The sequence below is a fragment of the Pleurodeles waltl genome, chromosome 6 (assembly GCF_031143425.1).
Source record: "Pleurodeles waltl isolate 20211129_DDA chromosome 6, aPleWal1.hap1.20221129, whole genome shotgun sequence".
Classification (NCBI taxonomy): domain Eukaryota; kingdom Metazoa; phylum Chordata; class Amphibia; order Caudata; family Salamandridae; genus Pleurodeles; species Pleurodeles waltl.
In genome coordinates this window covers 366,460,408-366,480,898 of record NC_090445.1, presented here as the reverse complement: position 1 = coordinate 366,480,898, position 20,491 = coordinate 366,460,408, and the positions used below count along the sequence as shown (strand labels likewise).

General features: G+C 47.1%; 1 protein-coding gene across 6 annotated transcripts in view; it reads right to left on the bottom strand.

Annotated features, from left to right (window-relative positions):
- The window catches only part of CHD8 (chromodomain helicase DNA binding protein 8), a 1,013,809-nt gene that overhangs the window by 237,698 nt on the left and 755,620 nt on the right, over positions 1-20,491 (bottom strand). For all 6 annotated transcript variants that reach the window (XM_069238270.1, XM_069238269.1, XM_069238274.1 and 3 more), the window contains exon 31: positions 1,612-2,298. In XM_069238270.1, coding sequence (XP_069094371.1) covers positions 1,612-2,298 — 687 coding nt within the window. The remainder of the gene's footprint in view (positions 1-1,611; positions 2,299-20,491) is intronic.

Genomic DNA, 20,491 nt, shown 5'->3' with positions numbered 1-20,491 from the left:
GCACCAGACGGTGAACTGCACCACTGCAACCGGACACACCAGTGCTGCAAGGGTGACTTGTTAGTGTGGCCTAGGACACTGCCCTGCACTTACCTTAAGTCCAGAAGATAGGTCCTGTAAGTTGCTGGGAAGAACCTGGTTGCAATGTATGTTTTTTCTCCCATAGTTTAACAATGCAGCAACAGCAAAATGCACTGTTGACTTTTAAGAACTCTAAAAATTCCTATCTCGAAAAGTACTCACCTGATTCCGGTGAGCTTGGTATCTAAATTCATATAAGAATGTGTGCTAATTTTATAAATTGGCGTTGGATTTCTTTATTGAGTGTGTCTGACTTACTACCTATTGTGTGCCTTACCTGCTTAGCACTACCCTCCGATATGAATAACTGCTCGCCCCACACTACCACAAAAGAGAGCATTTGGGATGTTATTTGTGCCTTTGTGATACCTTTATGATTTGCCTGGACACTCTGCACAGTGTACCTCTTTTTGCTACACTACATAAAGAGCCAGCTTCCTACAATGTGCTTTATACATTCTGTGATTGATTGGAAATTATTTTCTGACAAATACCTACCTTGATTCCAACTTCAAGGGCTTGAAAGTAGACAACACGGAGTATCTAGGTCTTCAATTTTTATGGAAATCATTTTTTGCCTTTGTTATTATTTTCCTTATGCTTTATCTTTATTGGACTTTCCAATGCATTTTTATTAGCACAATTGTACACTAATTATCTCTTGTACAATATCACAAGAGTAGATACCCTGTAACACTAATGACAATCAATATATATGTCACAACATCCAGAGAGATCTCTCGTTGTAAGTATTCAGCAGTTTGTAGTAGACCTCATTATTTTGTATATTTAGTGGGTCCTGTGTCCCAGTCTTTAAGACTGGCTTACTACCGATGAATCTTCTATGGTGGCTAGTCTATCTCTTTGATGCCACACTTTTTAATCTTCTATTTTACGGATTCTTTTCATGGTATGATTTTCCAACATATCCAAGTTTATGTTGTATTCTTCACTCAATGTTTATGGGCAACTGACATGTAATACCAGTAAAGATTAAACTCTGTATTCACTTTGCTTTATTTTTACTTTTTGTAAAAGTTTTGTTTGGTCTACTTGCAGTAGACCTCCGTATTCTCTTATTAATGTACAGTTGAGATGATGGTTTGTGATGTACTGCACATAAACACTTTTCTTGAGGCTTGTTTTTCCCAGCAGGCCAAGCTACCAAAGGTTACCATTATTTAATTCTACTTACCTCTATAGCCAGAATTGTAGGGCATCTTTATACTCCAATGTTATTGTGAGTCACTGGGCTTTGGGTGCAAGGCCGCAGAGCACGTGAGTGAACTGGATGGATTATTGCAAAACAAATATAAGCAGTTCAGTAATATGCTTTAGAGACCAGGCTGAAGGGGAGAAGTAAAAACAGACAACCAAGAGAATACATGTTTTGGAGTGCTGGCTAATAAAGGGAAACCATGAGCAATCAATTACACGATCTGCAGCCCAGCTCAGGAAGACACACAAAAAATAAATGTTGTTAATCATAAAGATAGGCATATATTCCTCATATGAGGTGGGACTACCCACCTTTTATCTTTTCTTCATCACTGTCATCGGATGACAAAGTGGAGGATGCAGAGGTGGAAGCAGACATCTTTGTTAGGTCCAGCTCCGAGTCAGAGTCATTTTCACCAGCAGCAGACATCTTTTGTATGGGCAATGGACCCCCTCGATGAGGCCCAACAAAACCTCGAACGAGTGTCACAGACTCTGCAGCTGCTGCAGCTGCCGCCTCTGCCGCCACTTCGGCCTCCAGCTTCACAGACAGACTCTCCAGAGCATGCTGCTTTATCTCTTCAGCACTGCCATCTCGGCGAGTTTCAAGTGCAAGAGTAAGAGGTGACACATTATGTGAATCATTAAGCGACAACGATTGGTGCAGCAGTGGGGTTGAGCAGCGCGAGGGTGCTGGGCGACTTTGGATATAGGCCTGACGAGATGTCAGGAAAGATAGCTCAGGGTCTTGCATGATGCTGTAGTCTGCTCGGCTCACGCCATGTCGGGCGGCCCCCCGCAACAGCTCTCCATCGTGGCGACCACACTCCCACCACTCTGGCAGATCAGAACCAGGCTGGCACAGCGCCAAACGCTCTTGCAGCAGGGGATGACAAAGCACCTGTTCCCGTAAGCGACGCAGTAGCTCCACGCGATACAAAGTCCGGGATGCCCTCTCCTCCGTGATGGGCTCAATGAAAAGTGTGTGGTCCGTGGACTCTGAAGGACAAAAAGTAAGCAGTTGCCTTTAAGAACAATACTGTATTTTTTTTTTACTTTAATGTATAGCTTAGCGCAAACAATATGAAACACTGTTTAACCTTTTGACTTTAGTAGCCATCAACAATCATTACTGTAATCCGGGGACTTCCACTGAGGAAATCAATAATGGAAGGCAGGGATCCTGGCCTAAGCAATTTCTATGATTTGAAACTCGAAATTTTACAATAATAGTACAGAAACAAGTATATATCAAACAAATATACAAATGATTAAACATTTTATTAATTCACAACAAGAGAAAAATCTCAAATGTATTTTTAACAAGAAGGTTGGGCATTTTTCAAATTTGGTTTTAAACCATACAAGGTGAAGCAATCTGCTAAGCTCCAGAATATCACTGGCTTTTTTGGTTCCACTGCATGCTCCCTTCTTGTCAGTGTCAATTGAGGCCACCCACAGCCCATGCGTTATTTCTTCATTTTCACAGAACATTTAAAAAATGTCTTCTTTATTAGTAAGTTACTTTTTTAATATGCAATATTTTTAAATGCTCACGGATCTACTTAATAGGTTTCTTGTACACCAGAGGTCTACAAACTACAGGTTAAGATGTAAAGCCCCAAAAGCAAATTGGTAGATAGTGTGCAGATTCCTAAACATGGGATCTTATTAGCCGATAGAGTCCAACCACAGAACGGATAGGATGGGAGGGTCAGTGAAGAAGCTGTGCAGAGTGTGAACTCTCATGCTTCCGGCGGGAAACGAGAAGTCTTTGAAAGTTGCTTCTTTGTTGCAAAGAAGTTGCTGGTGTTGAGCAGAACCGCTGCTCATGGGAGTTTCTTGGTCCTTTAGTCCAGGGCAGTCCTCTGAGGCTTCAGAGGTCGCTGGTCCCTGTTGGAAGCGTCGCTGGTTGCAGGTTTTCAAATCAGGAGACTGGCCGGTAGGGCTGGGGCCAAAGCAGTTGTCGTCTTCCGTCTTCTCTGCAGGCTTCTAGGTCAGCAGTCCTTGTTTCTTCAGGTTGCTGAGGCGACCCCTGCCTTTAGAAATCCTCCTTCTTGAGTTTGGAGGATTCCCCCTATAGGATTAGAGATGTGCCCCCCTCCCCTCAGGGAGGAGGCACAAAGAGGGTGTAGCCACCCTCCAGGACAGTAGCCACTGGCTACTGCCCCCCTGACCGAAACACACCCCTAAATTTAGTGTTTAGGGGCGGCCCTGAACCTAGGAAATCAGATTCCTGCAACCTGACAAAAGAAAAAGGACTGGTGACCCGAAAGCCCTGCAGAGACGACGGAGACAACAACTGACTTGGCCCCAGCCCTACTGGCATGTCCCCAGACTCAAAGAACCTGCACAGCGACGCATCTGACAGGGACCAGCGACCTCGGAGGACTCCGAGGACTGCCCTGAACCCGAAGGGCCAAGAAACTCCCAAGAACACCTTTGCAGCTTTCTAACAAACTCCAAAGAACTCTGTTCCTGCCGGAAACATGAGACTTCTCACTCTGCACCGGACGCCCCCGGCTCGAGCTCCAGAGAACCAACACCGCAGAGAGGACTCCCAAGCGACTACGACGACCTGAGTAACCTGAGTCGACCCCCCTGCACACCCACAGCAACCCCTGCAGAGGATCCAGAGGCTCCCCCTGACCGCGACTGCCTGTAACAAGGAACCCGACCCCTGGACCAAGCATTGCACCCACAGCCCCTAGGACCAAGAGGAACCACCTTCCAGTGCAGGAGTGACCAGCAGGCGGCCCTCTTCCTAGCCCAGTCAGTGGCTGGCCCGAGAAGCCCCCCCTGTGCCCTGCCTGCATCGCCTAAGTGACCCCAGGTCCCTCCATGGCTTTCAATAGCAAACCGGACGCCTAGTTTGCACACTGCACACAGCCGACCCTGTGCCACTGAGGGTGTTTAGTGTGCCTGTTTGTGTCCCCCCCCCAAGTGCTCTACAAAACCCCCCTGGTATGCTTCCCAAGGACGCAGGTACTTACCTGCCAGCAGACCGGAACCGGAGCACCCCTGTTCTCCATAGGCACCTGTGTGTTTTGGGCCCTCCTTTGACCTCTGCACCTGGCCGGCCCTGTGTTGCTGGTGTGGTGACTTTGGGGTTGCCTTGAATCCCCAACGGTGGGCTGCCTATGATCAGGAGACTGACTGTATATGTGCTTTCTACGAAAAGTAGCAACCAGGGCACTCCAAAAACATGAGTCCAAGAATGGAAAGCTTTGTGTGAAACGTTTTAATCCTTGGTGATCGGTAGTAAATCGTAGTTATAAGATGTTCAAGTCCACATATAAAAAAGTATATACGAGTTACAGAAACAGTCTGAATCCTCAGAATGAACAGGTATATAAGAGAAACAAAACAGCCAACACGTGTTTCGTCCTCACGGACTTTTTCAAGGCAAAAATTTGATTAAATATTGAGAAGTCCAAAATGGTAAAAGGCGCATTCCATCAATGTAGGGGACAGGTATTCCTTATGCGTCACGATACTGTATCCAGTGGTATATATCCATAGTGAGGGACATACAATAATTGTAAGGTCTAAGTAGACCCTGCCTGTAGAACTGTGCCGCACCGTAGACTCCGGGAGGGCAAGCGAAGAAACGTGTATGTACTCTCCTGCAGCGCCTGATAAAGCTGCCGTGTTTTAGTGGGGCAGCTAAGTAGATTCTGTAATGTACAGCGCATGACATAGGTGTTTTTTACATCCACCCCTGTTTGTGTGCACCCCGAAACCCGTGGTGGTTGGGTTTCTTGCACCAGGCTGGCACCCGCCACAGGATTTATTAATGACATACTACCTTTGTTGTTATTAGTTACAGATGTGCGTCGCTAGGCATCAACCACCTCTCTTTAGTATCATTGACGCTCTGTATATGTGCTTTACTTACCTAGAAACTTAACTTACCTCCCCCAGGAACTGTTGATTTTTGCACTGTGCCCACTTTTAAAATAGCTTATTTCCATTTTAACCTAAACTGTGTGTACTGCTGTTTTAAATCAAAGTTCTATACTTACCTAAGAAGTACCTTGCATTTTATGTATGTACCTCAAATCTTGAAGTTATAAAATAAAAGAATATTTTTCTATATAAAAACCTATTGGCCTGGAGTTAAGTCTGAGTGTGTGTTCCTTATTTATTGCCTGTGTGTACAACAAATGCTTAACACTACCCTATGATTAAGACTACTGCTCGACCACACTGCCACAAAATAGAGCATTAGTATTATCTAATTTTACCACTATCAACCTCTAAGGGGAACCCTTGGACTCTGTGGACACTATCTCTCACTTTGAGATAGTATATACAGAGCCAACTTCCTACACTGCTTGGGCAGGCTGAAACCTCATCGCCCTCAGAGGATGCACAGCCTGGAAATGTTGCAGTTGCTGGAAGGAGCTGGAGAAACAATGTTGCACAGAAGAGTTGTCACTTAAGTTGCAGAATGTCGGTTCCTGGAGGGTCCAGTTGCAGTCCCAGTGGCCAGAGGATGAAGTAAACGATGCAGAGGAGTCCTGCTGGAATCTTGCATGTCGAATCTGAGGACCCACCCTACACGGAGACCCTAAATATCCCAAGAAGGGGGATTGGCCACCTAGCCGGGTGACCACTTATCAGGAGGGGTCTTTGACGTCACCTACCTGACCTGGCCACTCAGAATCTTCCAGGGGCCTCTGCCCACCTTGGATTCAAGATGGCAGAATCAAGTGGTGATCTGGAGGAGCTTTGGGCATTACCCTTTCCATTGTCCAGTTTCGCACCAGAGCAGGGATTGGGGGTCCCTGGACTGGTGCAAACTGGTTTTTGCAAGGAGGGCCCCAAATGTGCCCTTCAAAGCAGACCAGTGGCTTGGGGAGGCTACCTCTCCCACGCCATGTAACACTTATTTCCAAGGGGTGGCAGCAGTGCACACTGCCCGGAAAACCCAGAAGACTAGCAGGAGGAATGCTGGGGGTCTTCTAAGTTTATGGTAGTGTGGGCGAGCAGTTAGGCTTATCAGTGCTAAGCATTTCTTGTACTCACATGGGCAATGCACAGGAGACACACTCAAAGAATAAATCCGAGACCAATTTAGAAAAACAGCACTTCTTTTTATATATTCTTTGAACCTGAGAACTTTGTTATAAGGTAAGTACATTTTTAAGCATGAAGACTTTTGACTGAAAAAAAAAAAAAATCGACACTGCAATTTCAGAGTTCTTCAGTTTTAGCCTGTGGAAAGAAAACACATTCAGCAATCAAGCACTTTACGTCAACTCACAGGACGAATCCTGTGGAATTCAGGTCAGTACTGGTCACCAACAGGTCACTCCAAGCAGCACTGGGGAGGCAGAGTGCAGAGGTGTAGAATGGTGTTAGGTGCCCAGTATATTTCAATGGGGATTGGTCTTGGTGGATTTAGTCTGCAGGCTGGGTAGGGAGGTTACAGAAAACAGGTACGTTGCAAATGTGGGGTGCTTGGAGACATAGGTGCACCTTTGGTCTTCTTTTCCAAGGCCCAGTGGTGACTGATTGTAGGAAGTTGGCTCTGTATGTGCTATTTCAAAGTAAGGAACAGCATGCACAGAGTCCAAGGGTTCCCCTTAGAGGTAAAATAGTGGTAAAAATAGATAATACTAATGCTCTATTTTGTGGTAGTGTGGTCGAGCAGTAGGCTTATCCAAGGAGTAGTGTTAAGCATTTGTTGTACATACACATAGACAATAAATGAGGTACACACACTCGGAGACAAATCCAGCCAATAGGTTTTGTTATAGAAAAATATCTTTTCTTAGTTTATTTTAAGAACCACAGGTTCAAATTTAACATGTAATATCTTGTTTGAAAGGTATTGCAGGTAAGTACATTAGGAACTTTGAATCATTTCAATTGCATGTATACTTTTCAAGTTATTGACAAATAGCTACTTTAAAAGTGGACACTTAGTGCAATTTTCACAGTTCCTGGGGGAGGTAAGTTTTTGTTAGTTTTACCAGGTAAGTAAGACTCTTACAGGGTTCAGTTCTTGGTCCAAGGTAGCCCACCGTTGGGGGTTCAGAGCAACCCCAAAGTCACCACACCAGCAGCTCAGGTGCAGAGTTCAAAGTGGTGCCCAAAACGCATAGGCTAGAATGGAGAGAAGGGGGTGCCCCGGTTCCGGTCTGCTTGCAGGTAAGTACCCGCGTCTTCGGAGGGCAGACCAGGGGGGTTTTGTAGGGCACCGGGGGGGGACACAAGCCCACACAGAAATTTCACTCTCAGCAGCGCGGGGGCGGCCGGGTGCAGTGTAGAAACAAGCGTCGGGTTCGCAATGTTAGTCTATGAGAGATCAACGGATCTCTTCAGCGCTGCAGGCAGGCAAGGGGGGGCTTCCTCGGGGAAACCTCCACTTGGGCAAGGGAGAGGGACTCCTGGGGGTCACTTCTCCAGTGAAAGTCCGGTCCTTCAGGTCCTGGGGGCTGCGGGTGCAGGGTCCTTTCCAGGCATCGGGACTTAGGTTTCAGAGAGTCGCGGTCAAGGGAAGCCTCGGGATTTCCTCTGCAGGCGGCGCTGTGGGGGCTCAGGGGGGACAGGTTTTGGTACTCACAGTCGGAGAGTAGTCCGGGGGTCCTCCCTGAGGTGTTGGTTCTCCACCAGCCGAGTCGGGGTCGCCGGGTGCAGTGTTGCAAGTCTCACGCTTCTTGCGGGGAGATTGCAGGGTCTTTAAAGCTGCTCCTCGAAACAAAGTTGCAGTCTTTTTGGAGCAGGTCCGCTGTCCTCGGGAGTTTCTTGTCTTTTTCGAAGCAGGGCAGTCCTCAGAGGATTCAGAGGTCGCTGGTCCCTTGGAAGGCGTCGCTGGAGCAGAGTTCTTTGGAAGGCAGGAGACAGGCCGGTGAGTTTCTGGAGCCAAGGCAGTTGTCGTCTTCTGGTCTTCCTCTGCAGGGGTTTTCAGCTAGGCAGTCCTTCTTGTAGTTTGCAGGAATCTCATTTTCTAGGGTTCAGGGTAGCCCTTAAATACTAAATTTAAGGGCGTGTTTAGGTCTGGGGGGTTAGTAGCCAATGGCTACTAGCCCTGAGGGTGGGTACACCCTCTTTGTGCCTCCTCCCAAGGGGAGGGGGTCACAATCCTAACCCTATTGGGGGAATCCTCCATCTGCAAGATGGAGGATTTCTAAAAGTTAGTCACCTCAGCTCAGGACACCTTAGGGGCTGTCCTGACTGGCCAGTGACTCCTCCTTGTTGCTTTCTTTGTTCCCTCCAGCCTTGCCGCCAAAAGTGGGGGCCGTGGCCGGGGGGGGCGGGCAACTCCACTAAGCTGGAGTGCCCTGCTGGGCTGTGACAAAGGGGTGAGCCTTTGAGGCTCACCGCCAGGTGTCACAGCTCCTGCCTGGGGGAGGTGTTAGCATCTCCACCCAGTGCAGGCTTTGTTACTGGCCTCAGAGTGACAAAGGCACTCTCCCCATGGGGCCAGCAACATGTCTCTAGTGTGGCAGGCTGCTGGAACCAGTCAGCCTACACAGATAGTTGGTTAAGTTTCAGGGGGCACCTCTAAGGTGCCCTCTGTGGTGTATTTTACAATAAAATGTACACTGGCATCAGTGTGCATTTATTGTGCTGAGAAGTTTGATACCAAACTTCCCAGTTTTCAGTGTAGCCATTATGGTGCTGTGGAGTTCGTGTAAAACAGACTCCCAGACCATATACTCTTATGGCTACCCTGCACTTACAATGTCTAAGGTTTTGCTTAGACACTGTAGGGGCACAGTGCTCATGCACTGGTACCCTCACCTATGGTATAGTGCACCCTGCCTTAGGGCTGTAAGGCCTGCTAGAGGGGTGTCTTACCTATACTGCATAGGCAGTGAGAGGCTGGCATGGCACCCTGAGGGGAGTGCCATGTCGACTTACTCATTTTGTTCTCACTAGCACACACAGGCTTGTAAGCAGTGTGTCTGTGCTGAGTGAGGGGTCTCTAGGGTGGCATAATACATGCTGCAGCCCTTAGAGACCTTCCCTGGCATCAGGGCCCTTGGTACCAGAGGTACCAGTTACAAGGGACTTATCTGGATGCCAGGGTGTGCCAATTGTGGGATCAATGGTACATTTTAGGTGAAAGAACACTGGTGCTGGGGCCTGGTTAGCAGGGTCCCAGCACACTTCTCAGTCAAGTCAGCATCAGTATCAGGCAAAAAGTGGGGGGTAACTGCAACAGGGAGCCATTTCTTTACACAAGCCCCCCCCAGCCCACAGGCCAGGAGACTCAGCCAAAGCTGGAAGAGTCTTCCTAGTCTGTCAGGCGAGGAAGAGTAGAGGAAATGGCTGGTTTGTTGCAGGGCCTACTCTGCCTTACATCCTCCTGTTCAGGTCATTCCCTCTGGGGAACTGACCCACTTCCACAGTGATAGGACCTAGTCTGAACTGCCTCTTGTCTGTGCTTTTTATGTCTTTACCCATTCTCTCTATTTTGAGGTCAGAGGTATCCACCTCTGCTAATCTTATCTTAGCCAGGGTCACCCCTAGCTTACCCAAAGAGGTTACCCAGAGCTGGAGTAACCCCACCATGACCAACAGGGTCAGGGGGCCTAACTTGTTATTTGGCATGGGGTCAGACCACCATGCCAAGGATAGTGCAGCCATAAAGGCTAACACCCAGCAGAGGCCACTGACAGCTGTCAGTGCCCAGAACCACACCTTTAGCTCTTCACCTACAAGGGAAGGGGCTAAGTTACAGGCTTCTTTGGGTTCAGGGTGCCTGTCTGCTGTATTAGAGTGGGGGGTTACCACATCTTGTAGTAAACACCCTTCTTCCACTCTTTCTTCTGTTAGCTGAGGGGCCACCCACTCAGGCTTAACAGTTGCCTGACTAGCCAGGACTTCTTGTGGGTCAGGTTGGACTTTATCAGAGCCATTTTTGGAGTTCTCCCCTACTGGAGCAGAATCTCCTTGGCTTGCTGGAACCTTGGCTAAAGGTTGTCCACCTTTCCTACTCTGTTTCCTTTTCTTTTTCTTCTGGGGCCTACTTGCATTTACTGCAGAGGCAGGCACTCCAGAATCCTTGGGAGAGGACTGGCCCTGGACCAGTTCTTCTCTTAGGCTCTGACTAACCTCTGGGTAGTCATTTCCAAGGAGACAATCAAGGGGGAGGTCTGTACTGACTACCACCCTTCTCCAGCTAAAAGTTCCACCCACTTCTATGGGCACAAGAGCCACAGGCCTATTAGTGACCCTGTCTGGGCTAACTCTTACTCTGGCCATCTCACCTGGGATGTACTGGTTTGAGAGCACCAGCCTGTCATGCACAATAGTGTGACTGGCACAAGTGTCTCTCAGGGCAGTGGCTGGGATTCCATTCACCTGTAGGTGGTGGAAGTGTCTACTTCCCTCTGGAATCTCCAACTCACCTGTTGGGCCCTTTTTCCAGTTGAAGGCTATGAAGACCTCCTCATCTGAGGAGTCCTCCCCAATGGCTACACTGGTCACCCCTGGGATTTTGCTAGGGGGTTTGTTTTTGGGACAAGAAGTGTCCTTGGTGTGGTGCCCTGTCTGTTTACAGTTATGGCACCATGCCTTAGTGGCATCCCAGCTCTTACCCTGGTACCCACCTTTGTTTTGGGTTGTGTCTCTGGGCCCACCCACCTGGTCTGGTTTTTGGGGGCCTACAGGGGACTCTTTTTCTTTGTTTCTAGTGTCACCCACTTTCTCCTGGGGAGGCTTTGTAACCCCTTTCTTTTGGTCACCCCCAGTGGAAGTTTTGGTTACCCTAGTCTTGACCCAGTGGTCTGCCTTCTTTCCCAATTCTTGGGGAGAAATTGGACCTAGGTCTACCAGATACTGATGCAACTTTTCATTGAAGCAGTTACTTAAAATGTGTTCTTTCATAAACAAATTATAAAGCCCAACATAGTCATACACTTAATTTCCAGTTACCCAACCATCCAGTGTTTTCACTGAGTAGTCAACATAATCAACCCAGGTCTGGCTCGAGGATTTTTGAGCCCCCCTGAATCTAATTCTATACTCCTCAGTGGAGAATCCAAAGCCCTCAATCAGGGTACCCTTCATGAGGTCATAAGATTCTGCATCTTTTCCAGAGAGTGTGAGGAGTCTATCCCTACACTTTCCTGTGAACATTTCCCAAAGGAGAGCACCCCAGTGAGATTTGTTCACTTTTCTGGTTACACAAGCCCTCTCAAAAGCTGTGAACCATTTGGTGATGTCATCACCATCTTCATATTTTGTTACAATCCCTTTGGGGATTTTCAACATGTCAGGAGAATCTCTGACCCTATTTATGTTGCTGCCACCATTGATGGGTCCTAGGCCCATCTCTTGTCTTTCCCTCTCTATGGCTAGGATCTGTCTTTCCAAAGCCAATCTTTTGGCCATCCTGGCTAACTGGATGTCCTCTTCACTGGAGTTATCCTCAGTGATTTCAGAGGTGTTGGTCTCTCCTGTGAGGGAATCAGCATCTCTGACTATTATTTTTGGAGTCAGGGTTTGAGAGACCCTGTTCTCCCTAGATAGGACTGGAGGGGGGAATTTTCCTCCAAGTCACTATCCTCTTCCTCTGAGTTGCCACCCTGAGAGGGGTTGGCCTTTTCAAACTCTGCCAAAAGCTCCTGGAGCTGTATTTTGGTAGGTTTGGGGCCCATTGTTATTTTCTTTATTTTACAGAGTGACCTTAGCTCCCTCATCTTAAGATGGAGGTAAGGTGTGGTGTCGAGTTCCACCACAGTCACATCTGTGCTAGACATTTTGCTTCTAAAAGTTGGAATACTTTTTAAGAATCTACAACTGGTTCTAGAATCTAATTCAAACTTTTACAAACTTTTAAACTCTAAAAGAAATGCTAAACAGGATCTAACACAAGGCCCTAGCAGGTCTTTTAAGAATTTAGAAAACTTTTCAAATTGCAAAAATCAATTTCTAATGACAATTTTGGAATTTGTCGTGTGATCAGGTATTGGCTGAGTAGTCCAGCAAATGCAAAGTCTTGTACCCCACCGCTGATCCACCAATGTAGGAAGTTGGCTCTGTATGTGCTATTTCAAAGTAAGGAATAGCATGCACAGAGTCCAAGTGTTCCCCTTAGAGGTAAAATAGTGGTAAAAATAGATAATACTAATGCTCTATTTTGTGGTAGTGTGGTCGAGCAGTAGGCTTATCCAAGGAGTAGTGTTAAGCATTTGTTGTACATACACATAGACAATAAATGAGGTACACACACTCAGAGACAAATCCAGCCAATAGGTTTTGTTATAGAAAAATATCTTTTCTTAGTTTATTTTAAGAACCACAGGTTCAAATTTAACATGTAATATCTTGTTTGAAAGGTATTGCAGGTAAGTACATTAGGAACTTTGAATCATTTCAATTGCATGTATACTTTTCAAGTTATTCACAAATAGCTATTTCAAAAGTGGACACTTAGTGCAATTTTCACAGTTCCTGGGGGAGGTAAGTTTTTGTTAGTTTTACCAGGTAAGTAAGACTCTTACAGGGTTCAGTTCTTGGTCCAAGGTAGCCCACCGTTGGGGGTTCAGAGCAACCCCAAAGTCACCACACCAGCAGCTCAGGGCCGGTCAGGTGCAGAGTTCAAAGTGGTGCCCAAAACGCATAGGCTAGAATGGAGAGAAGGGGGTGCCCCGGTTCCGGTCTGCTTGCAGGTAAGTACCCGCGTCTTCGGAGGGCAGACCAGGGGGGTTTTGTAGGGCACCGGGGGGGACACAAGCCCACACAGAAATTTCACTCTCAGCAGCGCGGGGGCGGCCGGGTGCAGTGTAGAAACAAGCGTCGGGTGCGCAATGTTAGTCTATGAGAGATCAACGGATCTCTTCAGCGCTGCAGGCAGGCAAGGGGGGGCTTCCTCGGGGAAACCTCCACTTGGGCAAGGGAGAGGGACTCCTGGGGGTCACTTCTCCAGTGAAAGTCCGGTCCTTCAGGTCCTGGGGGCTGCGGGTGCAGGGTCCTTTCCAGGCGTCGGGACTTCGGTTTCAGAGAGTCGCGGTCAGGGGAAGCCTCGGGATTTCCTCTGCAGGCGGCGCTGTGGGGGCTCAGGGGGGACAGGTTTTGGTACTCACAGTCGTAGAGTAGTCCGGGGGTCCTCCCTGAGGTGTTGGTTCTCCACCAGCCGAGTCGGGGTCGCCGGGTGCAGTGTTGCAAGTCTCACGCTTCTTGCGGGGAGTTTGCAGGGCTCTTTAAAGCTGCTTCTTTGGATAAAGTTGCAGTCTTTTTGGAGCAGGTCCGCTGTCCTCGGGAGTTTCTTGTCGTTGAAGCAGGGCAGTCCTCAGAGGATTCAGAGGTCGCGGATACCTCTGGAAGGCGTCGCTGGAGCAGAGTTCTTTGGAAGGCAGGAGACAGGCCGGTGAGTTTCTGGAGCCAAGGCAGTTGTTGTCTTCTGGTCTTCCTCTGCAGGGGTTTTCAGCTAGGCAGTCCTTCTTGTTGTTGCAGGAATCTACTTTCTAGGTTCAGGGAGAGCCCTTAAATACTAAATTTAAGGGCGTGTTTAGGTCTGGGGGGTTAGTAGCCAATGGCTACTAGCCCTGAGGGTGAGTACACCCTCTTTGTGCCTCCTCCCAAGGGGAGGGGGTCACATCCCTAATCCTATTGGGGGAATCCTCCATCTGCAAGATGGAGGATTTCTAAAAGTTAGAGTCACCTCAGCTCAGGACACCTTAGGGGCTGTCCTGACTGGCCAGTGACTCCTCCTTGTTATTCTCATTATTTTCTCCGGCCTTGCCGCCAAAAGTGGGGGCCGGGGCCGGAGGGGGCGGGCAACTCCACTAGCTGGAGTGTCCTGCGGGGCTGTGACAAAGGGGTGAGCCTTTGAGCCTTTGAGGCTCACCGCCAGGTGTTACAGCTCCTGCCTGGGGGAGGTGTTAGCATCTCCACCCAGTGCAGGCTTTGTTACTGGCCTCAGAGTGACAAAGGCACTCTCCCCATGGGGCCAGCAACATGTCTCTAGTGTGGCAGGCTGCTGGAACCAGTCAGCCTACACAGATAGTCGGTTAAGTTTCAGGGGGCACCTCTAAGGTGCCCTCTGTGGTGTATTTTACAATAAAATGTACACTGGCATCAGTGTGCATTTATTGTGCTGAGAAGTTTGATACCAAACTTCCCAGTTTTCAGTGTAGCCATTATGGTGCTGTGGAGTTCGTGTAAAACAGACTCCCAGACCATATACTCTTATGGCTACCCTGCACTTACAATGTCTAAGGTTTTGCTTAGACACTGTAGGGGCACAGTGCTCATGCACTGGTACCCTCACCTATGGTATAGTGCACCCTGCCTTGGGGCTGTAAGGCCTGCTAGAGGGGTGTCTTACCTATACTGCATAGGCAGTGAGAGGCTGGCATGGCACCCTGAGGGGAGTGCCATGTCGACTTACTCATTTTGTTCTCACTAGCACACACAAGCTGGTAAGCAGTGTGTCTGTGCTGAGTGAGGGGTCTCTTAGGGTGGCATAATACATGCTGCAGCCCTTAGAGACCTTCCCTGGCATCAGGGCCCTTGGTACCAGAGGTACCAGTTACAAGGGACTTATCTGGATGCCAGGGTGTGCCAATTGTGGAATCAAAAGTACAGGTTAGGGAAAGAACACTGGTGCTGGGGCCTGGTTAGCAGGCCTCAGCACACTTTCAATTCAAAACATAGCATCAGCAAAGGCAAAAAGTCAGGGGGTAACCATGCCAAGGAGGCATTTCCTTACAGGCAGTCTGGCAGAAACTGGGCTGCCAACACTAGAAGTCGGGTAGGTATTCAGGGGGCATCTCTAAGATGCCCTCTCGGTGTATTTTACAATAAATTGCACACTGGCATCAGTGTGCATTTATTGTGCGGAGAAGTTTGATACTAAACTTCCCAGTTTTCAGTGTAGCCATTATGGAACTGTGGAGTTAGTGTTTGACAAACTCCCAGACCATATACTCTTATGCCTACCCTGCACTTACAATGTCTAAGGTTTTGCTTAGACACTCTAGGGGCATAGTGCTCATGCACATATGAGCTCACCTGTGGTATAGTGCACCCTGCCTTAAGGCTGTAAGGCCTGCTGAAGTGGTGACTTACCTATGCCACAGGCAGTGTGAGGTTGGCATGGCACTCTAAGGGGAGTGCCATGTCGACTTAGTCATTTTCTCCCCACCAGCACTCACAAGCTGTGAGGCAGTGTGCATGTGCTGAGTGAGGGGTCCCCAGGGTGGCATAAGACATGCTGCAGCCCTTAGAGACCTTCCCTGGCATCAGGACTTACCTGAGTGCCAGGGTTGTGCCAATTGTGGAGACCAAGGTACAGGTTAGGGAAAGAACACTGGTGCTGGGGCCTGGTTAGCAGGGTCAGAGCACACTTTCAAATCATAACTTAGCATCAGCAAAGGCAAAACGTTAGGGGTAACCATGCCAAGGAGGCATTTCCTTACACTGGGTAAGTGACATTTTCCGTTCGATGGCATGTGTAGCTGCAGATACACATGCTATGCATAGATTACACAGCAGTTTTACCTCCCATAAGCGGTGGTCAGCCTGTAGGAGTTGAAGTTGTTTGAAATAGTGTTCTTAGTACAGCCTGTCCTACTGTGGCCTGTTGCGTTGCTAACACATCTACACAGTAATGCTTGGTAAATGTATGCGGTGTTGACCAAGTGGCTGGTTTACAGATTTCTGCCATTGGTATGTTTCCTAAGAAAGCCATTATAGCCCTTTTTTTCTGGGTGGAATGTGCTTTAGGCTGTAACTAATAGCTGTCTTTTAGCTTTTAGGTAACTTGTTTGGATTCATTTTAAAATCCATCTAGCTAGCCCTTGCTTTGAAGAAGGGTTACCAGTATGTGGTTTTTGGAACACCACAAATAATTGTTTGATTTTCCTAAATTATTTAGTTCTATCTATGTAATACATTAGAGCTCTTTTAATGTCTAATGCATGCAGGGCTCTTTCTGCTACAGAATCTGGCTGTGGGAAGAAGACTGGTAGCTCCACTGTTTGATTGATATGAAACGGTGATATAACCTTTGGGAGAAATTTTGGGTTTGTTCGAAGTACAACTTTGTTTGTGTACTTGAATGAACGGTTCTTGAATAGTGAAAGCTTGGATTTCACTAACTCTTCTTAATGAAGTAATTGCAACTAGGAAGGCAACTTTCCACGTTAGGTATTGAATCTGACATGAATGCATAGGTTCAAATGGTGGACCCATGAGTTGTGTGAGTACTATATTTAGATTCCACAAAGGCACTGGAGGTGTTCTCTGTGGAATGATGCATTTCAAGCCTTCCATGAAGGCTTTGATAACAGGGACTCTAAATAGAGAGCTGTGTTGTATATTTTGCAAATACGCAGAAATTGCAGTGAGAAGTATTTTAATGGACGAAAAGGGTAAATTTGCTTTTTGTAAATGAAGCAAATAACTTACAATGTCTTGTATTGACGCTGAAAGAGGGGCAATTTGTTTAGATTGACAGTAATACACAAACTTTTTACCTTTAATTACATAACACTGCCTGGTAGTGGGTTTTCTTGCCTGTTTAATTACTTCCATACATTCAGTTGGTAGTTGTAGATATCCAAACTCTAGGACTTCAGGAGCCAAATCGCTAGATTGAGCATTTTGGGATCTGGATGCCTGATCAGTTGTTTGTTTTGTGTTAACAGATCTGGTCTGTTGGGGAGTTTGATATGTGGTACCACTGACAGATCTAACAGTGTCGTGTACCAGGGCTGACATGCCCACGTTGGTGCTACAAGTATGAGTTTGAGTTTGTTTTGACGCAGTTTGTTGACTAGAAATGGAATGAGTGGGAGAGGGGGGAAAAGCATAAGCAAATATCCCTGACCAATTTGTCCACAGAGCATTGCCCTTGGACAGAGGATGTGGGCACCTGGATGCGAAGTTATGGCATTTTGTGTTTCCGCTGGTGGCGAATAGGTCTATGTCTGGCGCTCCCCAGTGATGAAAGTACGTCTGAAGCACTTGGGGATGAATTTCCTACTCGTGTGTTTGTTGATGATCTCGGCTGAGAACATCTGCCAATTGGTTGTGTATTCCTGGAATGTATTGTGCTACCAGGTGAATGTTGTTGTGGATTGCCAAATCTTTTGGGTTAGGAGGGACAGTTGAAATGAATGGGTCCCTCCTTGTTTGTTTAGGTAATACATTGTTGTCGTGTTGTCTGTTTGGATAAGGATGATCTTGTGAGTGATAAGAGGCTGAAAAGCTCTGAGTGCTAGGAATACGGCGAGCAATTCTAGATGGTTTACGTGGAATTGTTTGTGTTTGGTGTCCCATTGTCTTTGAATGTTGTGATTGTTGAGGTGTGCCCCCCAATCCAATCATTGATGCATCTGTTGTAAGTATGGTTTGAGGCACAGGGTCTTGAAAAGGCCGCCATTTGTTTAGATTTGTGGAATTCCACCACTGAAATGACATGCATGTTTGGTGGTCTATCAACACTAGATCGTGAAGTTACCCTGGGCCTGCGACCATTGCTGCGCAAGGCACTGTTGTAAAGGCCGAATGTTTAATCTTGCATTTGGGACAATGGCGATGCATGATGCCATCATGCCCAACAGTTTCATAAAAAATTTGACCGTCTACTGTTGGCCTGGCTGAATTTGTGCTAATACATTGTGAAATGCTTGCGCTCTTTGTGGACTTGGGCTTACAAGTGCTGTTTGTATATTTAGTGTGGCTCCTAAATACTGTTGAATTTGCGCAGGTTGTAGGTGGGATTGTTGGTAGTTCATGGCGAACCCTAGGGTGTGAAGGGTTTGTATTGCATAATGTGTATGGTTTTGACACTGTATGACTGTTGGATTTTATTAGCCTAACGTCGAGATTTGGGAAGACATGAATGTGTTGTCTTCTTAGGTAGGCAGCTACTACTGCCAAGCATTTTGTAAATACTTTGGGAGCTGTTGTTATCCCGAAGGGTAACACTTTGAACTGGTAATGTTTTCCCTTAATTACAAACCTGAGATATTTTCTGTGCGCTGGATGGATGGGTATGTGAAAATACACATCCTTAAGGTCTAATGTTGCCATGCGATCTTGCTGCTGTAGCAGTGGGACCACATCCTGTAGTGTTACCATGTGAAAGTGTTCTGACAGGATGTAAAGATTGAGAGTTTTGAGATCTAATATTGGTCTTAAGGTTCCGTCTTTTTTGGGAATAAGGAAGTACAGTGAGTAAACCCCTGTTCCTATCTGATCTTGTGGTACAAGCTCTATCGCTTGTTTGAGTAATAGTGATTAGAGAGAGATTGTGTGGTTTTGGAAGTATATTTGGGGGCATTTGTGCCAATTCTGTGCAATAACCATTGCGGATAATATAGATAATACCCAGTTGTCTGTTGTAATGGGTAGCCAAGTTTTGTGGAACCTTTGTAGTCCCCCCCCCCCCCCCCCTCCCAGGTGAGGTGTGAGTTGGGAAGAGATGGATTAAGTCACTGTTTTGGCTGTGAGGCTTGTTTTGTTGACTGATATTTTCCCCTGCCTCTGGGGAATTGGCCTCTGTAATTACCTTTAAACCCACCTCGTTGGTATTGAGGCTAGTAGGTTGACTGATTGTGAGGTGGATGCCTCAGGTGTTTGTGCTCTAAAACCACCTCTGTATTGAGGTTTCCGAAAGGATCCCCTATATTGTGTTGTATACAAAGCACCCATGGCTTTAGCGATGTGTCAGTCTTTTTTCATTTTCTCAATAGCCGTTCTCCACTTCATGGCCAAAAAGCTGTTTTTGATTAAACGGCATATTGAGGACAGCCTGTTGAATTTCAGGCTTAAACCCTGAAGACCTAAGCCATGCATGTCTCCTTATAGTAACAGCAGTATTAATTGTTCTAGCTGCTCTGTCTTCAGAATCTAGGGCTGATCTAATTTGGTTACTGGTAATAGCCTGCCCTTCCTCGACTATTTGTTGTGGCCTTTTTTGTTGGTCTTTGGGGAGATGTTGTATGATATCCTTCATCTCGCCCCAGTGGGCCCTATCATATCTAGCCAATAATGCTTGGGAGCTGGCTATCCTCCATTGGTTGGCTGCCTGCGATGCTACCCTTTTGCCCGCAGCATCACATTTTCTGCTCTCCTTGTCTGGTGGTGGTGATGTTGGTCTGTATATGGAAATTTGGCGTGCTCCGAGGACAAAAGCGGAATGGGGTCCGGTCCATGGGGCTTGCACGCGGTCGGCCCGACCAGGTCAGAGTTGGGCGCATGCGCCCCGAAGGGCGACTAAAGATGTTTGACCCGACTGTACCGAAGTGTTGATGAGAGATAGTACGTGATCGAAACAATACCGACGTGAATTAACGAGTTATAGAACTTTTCTGACAAACTATCGGAGCTAAAAGAAACACGTCTGAACCAGATGGTGGAAAGAAATGAAAATGTCACTTACCAGTGTACATCTGTTCGTGGCATCAGTCGCTGAAGATTCACATGTTGTGCATAGCCCGCCATCTGGTGTTGGGTCGGAGTGTGTAGGAAGTTGGCTCTGTATGTGCTATTTCAAAGTAAGGAATAGCATGCACAGAGTCCAAGGGTTCCCCTTAGAGGTAAAATAGTGGTAGAAATAGATAATACTAATGCTCTATTTTGTGGTAGTGTGGTCGAGCAGTAGGCTTATCCAAGGAGTAGTGTTAAGCATTTGTTGTACATACACACAGGCAATAAGTGAGGAACACACACTCAGAGACAAATCCAGCCAATAGGTTTTGTTATAGAAAAATATATTTTCTTAGTTTATTTTAAGAACCACAGGTTCAAATTTAACATGTAATATCTTGTTTGAAAGGTATTGCAGGTAAGTACATTAGGAACTTTGAATCATTTCAATTGCATGTATACTTTTCAAGTTATTCACAAATAGCTGTTTTAAAAGTGGACACTTAGTGCAATTTTCACAGTTCCTGGGGGAGGTAAGTTTTTGTTAGTTTTACCAGGTAAGTAAGACACTTACAGGGTTCAGTTCTTGGTCCAAGGTAGCCCACCGTTGGGGGTTCAGAGCAACCCCAAAGTCACCACACCAGCAGCTCAGGGCCGGTCAGGTGCAGAGTTCAAAGTGGTGCCCAAAACGCATAGGCTATAATGGAGAGAAGGGGGTGCCCCGGTTCCGGTCTGCTTGCAGGTAAGTACCCGCGTCTTCGGAGGGCAGACCAGGGGGGGTTTTGTAGGGCACCGGGGGGGACACAAGCCCACACAGAAATTTCACCCTCAGCAGCGCGGGGGCGGCCGG